Source organism: Priapulus caudatus, unplaced genomic scaffold (assembly GCF_000485595.1).
Source record: "Priapulus caudatus unplaced genomic scaffold, Priapulus_caudatus-5.0.1 Scaffold899, whole genome shotgun sequence".
NCBI classification, from domain to species: domain Eukaryota; kingdom Metazoa; phylum Priapulida; class Priapulimorpha; order Priapulimorphida; family Priapulidae; genus Priapulus; species Priapulus caudatus.
The window spans coordinates 66,026-72,670 of NW_014577960.1; the positions used below are offsets into that span (position 1 = coordinate 66,026).

At 47.7% G+C, this 6,645-nt stretch overlaps 2 protein-coding genes across 2 annotated transcripts in view; both read left to right on the plus strand.

The window, feature by feature from the left end:
• Nucleotides 1-1,580, plus strand: part of LOC106814286 (xaa-Pro aminopeptidase 1-like) — a 54,818-nt gene extending 53,238 nt beyond the window's left edge. The window contains exon 12 of the mRNA XM_014818582.1: nt 1,491-1,580. Coding sequence (XP_014674068.1) covers nt 1,491-1,580 — 90 coding nt within the window. The remainder of the gene's footprint in view (nt 1-1,490) is intronic.
• Nucleotides 1,581-5,383: 3,803 nt separating this feature from the next.
• LOC106814287 (zinc finger protein 782-like) overlaps nt 5,384-6,645 on the plus strand; it is a 3,526-nt gene continuing 2,264 nt past the window's right edge. Inside the window, exons 1-2 of the mRNA XM_014818583.1 lie at nt 5,384-5,625; nt 5,791-6,493. Coding sequence (XP_014674069.1) covers nt 5,384-5,625; nt 5,791-6,493 — 945 coding nt within the window. The remainder of the gene's footprint in view (nt 5,626-5,790; nt 6,494-6,645) is intronic.

The window sequence follows — 6,645 nt, forward strand, 5'->3', positions numbered from 1 at the left end:
CCAATGACTAAACCAAAACCAATTAGGCAATTTCACAGTAGAACTAGAGCGTGAAATTAATATAGTGCAACGATACTCCATCTATTAAATAATAGTAAAAACTTAAAAAGGAAAATACAATTATTTGGAAGGCTTTTCAAAATATTTCTCTAAGGAGAATACTAGGTGCACATAGTAAAAACCCGACTAATCGCTCTAAGAGTTTGAGCTAGGTATAAATACCAAATCTTGACAAAATTAAAAGGGAAGAGAGAGGAGAGGGAGAGGAAGGAGGGGGAGAACTGTTGAAGGGCTGGTGTTGATGACAATCAACCACCTGATACTCACTTCTCACTGGTAATTCAGGAGTAGAGAGGAAGGAGGAGGAGGCGCGAGGGAGAGAGAAAGGAGAGGGTGGGAAGAGAAAGCAGAGAGAGAGAGGGAGGGAGAGAGAGGGAGAGGAAGAAGGAGGGGAGAACTGTTAGAGGGCTGCTGTATTGAAATGACATCCACCACTACACTCACGTTCTTACTGTAAGTAGGAGTAGAAAGAAAGGGGGAGGGAGAGAGAAGAAGAGGGAAGGTAGAGAGAGGAGGGAGAGAGAGAGAGAGCTGAGAGAGATAGTGGAGAACTGTTTGAGGGACGTCCAGGATTTTCTCTCTTGTATGAGCTATGACGTGAACGTCTTCTCGACGTCTACTGGAGGAGTGCATACCATATCCACACGTTTAAGTCTGACGAAATAGCTGTTAATCAGTAAGAATGTCAGTCAATCAACTTCTGATTCAGCACATCGCCTTTCCAGGATTTCTTCTCTCAGACAAGCCTGATGTGTACGTCACTGGAGAAGTCTACTGGAGAGAGCTGCAACTTGATCCCCACTTAAGCGTCTAGACGAATATCAGCTTGTTTAATCATTAGATGTCAGTCACATCACTGCTGATTGCTATGCACATCGACTTTCAGGATTTCTTCTCTCATACAGCCTGAGTGTACGTCCACTGAGTCTACTGGAGAGAGGTGCATCCCGTATCCACACGTTTAACGTCTGAACGAATTAGCAGTTTAACCCGCAGACCGCGTCCATCACATCCTCACGATTGATTTGTACGTGCCTTTCTTCGGTGCGGACTGCGTGCGCTTGTGTTTTCGAAGCGCGCTCGAGGATACGAACCTGGAAGAGGGCAGAATGCTCACAACGCGTATTAGGTTATTCGCAACTTGTGTGCGAGAGAAAGTGCACCTTTTGAGGTCGCTGGCAGCTCCTACACCGTATTCGCAATATGCGCACGTTAGCTTATCCCGTTGTGCGTGCGCGCGTGCTTTGGAGAATGCCGCAAGCTGAGAACACCTGTACTCGCAACACCGCACGCGGTACGGTTCTCGTTCTCCCGTGTGCGTGCGCGCTGCCTCTTCAGAGTGTTCACGGAAAGCCACGTCCTGTAACTCGCACACAGTCATCACGCGTACGGTTTCTCTCCCGATGTGCGTGGCTGCGCGTCCTCTTCAGGCTGTCGCGTCGAACGTCCTGTACTCGCACACGTCACACGCGTACGGTTTCTGGCGCCGTGTGCTGGCGAAAGTGTTTCTTGAGAGTTAGCCGGAGGTGTGCTGTTTGCTAAACCAACATATGTCGCACGCGAACGGTTTTCTCTCCCGTGGCCCTGTCTAGCGCGTGGATCTGGAGACTCGCAGCTGCAGAACACCTGTACTCGCAGTACATTGCACGCGTACGGTTTCTTCGCCGTGTGGCGTGCGCTGTGACAACTGCAGGCTGTCGACGGGAGCAGCGTCCTGTACTTGCACACGTCACACGCGGTACGCGTTTCTGGCCCGTGTGCGTGAGAAAGTGCTTCTTGAGGTTGCTGGAGGTGCTGCCAGATGTAACCGCATATATCCCACGCAGTACGGTTAATTCTCTCCCAGTGTTGCGCGCGCGTGATCTGGAAGATTCGCCAGCTGAGAACACCTGTACTCGCTCAATACATCGCTCGCGTTTACAGGTTTCTCTCCCGTTGACTGCTGCGCCGCGTGCCTCTTCAGGCTGTCACGGGAGCCACGTCTGTCTCGCACACGTCACACGGTACGATTTCTGCCGACGTGTGCGTGAAAAGTGCTTACTTGAGGTTGCCTGGAGCAGGGTTGTAGGCGGAGCCGCATATATCGCACGCGTACGTAGTTCTCTCCGCTGTGCGTGCGCGCGCTGGCTCTGGAGACTCGCGCTGGCTGCGACAACATCCCTGTACTCACATACATCGCACGCATATACGGTTTTCTCCCGGTGCGGCGCGCGCGTGCATCTTCAGGCTGTCACGTTGCACGTCCTGTACTGCGCACACGTCACACTCCATACGGTTTCTGGCCCGTGTGCGTGAAGAAAGTGCCGTCTTTGAGAGGTTGCGGGTGTGGTGGCAGGTGAAACCGCATATATCGCACGCGTATGGTTTCTCTCCCGTGTTGCCGTGCGCACGTGCTCCTTCACACCGTACTGCTGCGAAGCATCGGTGAACCCGCACGTGCTTACACGCGTACCGTTTCACGAGGAAGCAGAAGAAGCAGGAGGCAGAGCGAGAAGGTATCCAATCGCGCGCGCGGTGACGAGATTCACGATTCTTCCCGGATAGCAGGTTCCTTCTCTCACTTTCTTCCCGATATCAGGTTCCTCTTTCACTTTTCCTCCCCGATGCAAGTTCCTTTCCTTGGTCATTCTGCTTCCTACGGACAGAAAATAAAGACCCCGATACTTCCCCTGCCTCACAAAGAGATGAAGTCAGATTCAGTTTGCTACGGCATAACCTCAACCTAACCCCCGCCCACTTCGTTCTCAACAGATCTACACGAATTAATCACATTTTCTTATTATGCTTGGAAAAAAACAATTAAAACAAGTGGAAATCTGTGGTATCCGCGGAAATTCTCATGTATGTAATACGGCAATTTGTTGTTGCAAGAGAGGCATCCGTCGATCGATTATAATCGAAAGTCACTTCGTTGGCAGCAACCGATAAGCGCTCGACTATGCACAATTAATAATCATTATCAAAAAGTGTTATTTTTTCAAATTGAATAAAATTGCAAAATTCATGAAATGACACGTTATTTCATTTTGTGTATTTTATTTTGGCTTACTCTTAAGCTTCGAGACAAGTAAATCTAAGCTACACCAAACATAAGCATGTACAATACTGTTTACAATTAGGTTTTAGATATTGTTAAGCCTATTATAAAAATACTGCTAAATATAGTGAATACAGTCGACCTCGCCATAAGTCGAATCCAACAGCGCTGAGAAAAAGCTTTCGATTATGCAGATTTCCACTTCCGTGGAAGTCAAATTTTTTTCGACTTAAGGTAACTGCATGTTTCTATTGCGCATTTTGTGCGTGCGTTGTTACATGTATTGCTGTTGATATGATGTTTTCAATTACACTTCGACGCTAGGTGTTGCCTTTATCGGAAACAAGTTCGTGTTCATGTGTGTGTGTTTGATAATGAAAGTCCCATGAGAATTAACACTGACGTGTAATGAATAGACGTATAAAGAAACACACGTAAATGTACATCAGTAAAATGAGCGTACTTTCTCGTTGTGGCTGCTAACCTTTTAGGATGCTTTTTTTCTACTAAAAAACGTTGTACATTTCAATGGCCATGTGTTTGACGGTCCTCGTAAAAAAAACAATGAGCCTCCGACTTCGACTTGTGGCGATGGAATTAATGGAGGTTTGAAACCATTGGGACGATAAATTCTTCTTCGATATAGCCGAAATTCGGACTTGTGAACTTTCCTGGCTTCGTCGAAGATTTATTCAAGTAAAAAACAAAAGAAAGATCGAGAACATTTGTGGAGCCTTGCGACTTAGGCTGATTTTTTCGACTTGTGCAATGTTCAACTTAGGTCACTTTGGCATTTGTGATGAGTCGAAAAAGTATCCATCTATACTATAATTTGGCTAATCTTGGGTGTGTGTGTGTGTGTGTGTGTGTGTTTGTTTGTGTTCGCTTTCGCCCTGATTTGTCACTCAATCGCGCTAACTGAAGATATATTCAGATCAAACCACCGTCTGGGAGATGGTTTCTGGCTGAGAAAAAATTAAAAAGTTTAAGTATTAAGTATTAAGTCAAAAAATTCGAAAAAAATGCTATGTCCTAATAGATGCAGTGCGTACAGCAGATCCACATCACATACGTGGGAATTACACTGCGTCTCTGACTGCCGCCGTAATGAGCATATTCAGAGAATCATCACGTCTGGAGATGGTCTGGCTCAAACAAAAATCTGTTCCTCAATAGAATGGTGCTACGTCTCCAGATCCCCCCGCCCCCTACTGCAGATTCCCCCTCTCACTCTGCTTTGACGTACACCCGTACTGACACAGTATGTCATGTCCAGTAGGCTTGCCAGTGTTCTTGTTGTAACCCAGTGCAGTGGTTTTCTTTTCAGTTACATGAAATATTTTAACTTTATCTGTCACTTACATGGAGTTTATATTTAAGACAACATTTCTGGTTCTACGGTATACTTTCTGCCTTAGTAATATATAAGTTGTTCAGCCGAATTGTGTGTTCGCGCATTACATAGAGAACTCTGCAGGCTAGAAGAAAACATAAAGAATATTTCTCAGAATCAGCACGTCTGGAGGTTGGTTCTGGCTGAAACAAAAAGTTTAAAAAAGCTTAAAGTGGAACATTCATAAAAAATTCTATTGATCAATAGAGATGGCGGTTCAACGTACGTAACCACAAAATCACGTCTGAATCCAGGTGTTAAACGTGGATGGCGCAGTGGGCTCATCAGGTAAACATCCGCTCGCTAACACTGAATCTGGCGTTCGAGTCCCAGCTGGATGAACTTATTTTCCCTTTTTTTTCCTTTTTTCCTTTTACCTACCTCTTTAGTATGTATTATTTAACATTTTTTAATTGCATTTTTAATTTAATAAATTTATTATTTTTTACTTAGTTTATTTATTATTTTTATTTTTATTTTTAATGTTTTTTATCTGTTTGATTTCTTTGATTATTATTTTTGTTTGCGATGGGATTCGGGATGGAATTGGGATGGCATGGGAGGCATGCTGATGGCAATGGGATTGATTGGATGATGAGATGGATGGGATGGTGGATGGGATGGGATATGGATGTGCGATGCGGTGCGATGGAGAATGGATGTAACGGGAATGGATAAGATGGATGGATGCATGGATAGCATAGATAGTTAATTTCCTTTTTTTCCTTAACCTACCTCTTAGTATGTATATTTTAATTTATTTTTAATTTATTATTTATTGATTTAGGAACTTGCATCGGGGAGGAAAGTGAAAGAGGAACCTGTATCGGGGAAGAAAGTGAGAGAGGAACCTGTATCGGGAAGAAATCGTGATCTCGATCACCGCCTGCTCGATGGAACCTTCTCCTCTGCCTCCTGCTTCTTCTTCTTCTCTGAAACCGTACGTGTGTGACACGTGCGGGTACCGATGCTTCCAGAGTCACGGGTTGAAGGAGCACGTGCGCACGCACACGGGAGAGAAACCGTACGCGTGCGATATATGCGGTTTCACCTGCACCACAGGCAACCTCAAGACGCACTTTCTCACGCACACGGGCCAGAAACCGTATGAGTGTGACGTGTGCGAGTACAGGACGTGCAACCGTGACAGCCTGAAGATGCACGCGCACACGCACACGGGAGAGAAACCGTATGCGTGCGATGTATGTGAGTACAGGAGTTCGCAGCCGGCGAGTCTCCAGAGCCACGCGCGCACGCACACGGGAGAGAAACCGTACGCGTGCGATGTATGTGAGTACAGGAGTTCTCAGCTGACGAATCTCCAGAGCCACGCGCGCACGCACACGGGAGAGAAACCGTACGCGTGCGACATATGCGGCTCCGCCTACACCTGCTCCAGCAGCCTCAAGAAGCACTTTCTCACGCACACGGGCGAGAAACCGTATGAGTGTGACGTGTGCGAGTACAGGACGTGCAACCGTGACAGCCTGAAGAGGCACGCGCGCACGCACACGGGAGAGAAACCGTATGCGTGCGATGTATGTGAGTACAGGAGTTCGCAGCCGGCGAGTCTCCAGAGCCACGCGCGCACGCACACGGGAGAGAAACCTTACGCGTGCCACATATGCGGCTCCGCCTACACCTGCTCCAGCAACCTCAAGAAGCACTTTCTCACGCACACGGGCCAGAAACCGTACGCGTGTGACGTGTGCGAGTACAGGACGTGCTCCCGTGACAGCCTGAAGAGGCACGCGCGCACGCACACGGGAGAGAAACCGTACGCGTGCGATATATGCGGGTACACCTGCACCACCTCCGGCAGCCTCAAGAAGCACTTTCTCACGCACACGGGCCAGAAACCGTACGCGTGTGACGTGTGCGAGTACAGGACGTGCTCCCGTGACAACCTGAAGAGCCACGCGCGCACGCACACGGGAGAGAAACCGTACGCGTGCGATGTATGCGAGTACAGGAGTTCTCAGCTGACGAATCTCCAGAACCACGCGCACACGCACACGGGAGAGAAACCGTACGCATGCGATGTATGCGAGTACAGGAGTTCTCAGCTGAAGAATCTCCAGAACCACGCGCACACGCACACGGGAGAGAAACCGTACGCATGCGATGTATGCGAGTACAGGAGTTCTCAGCTGAA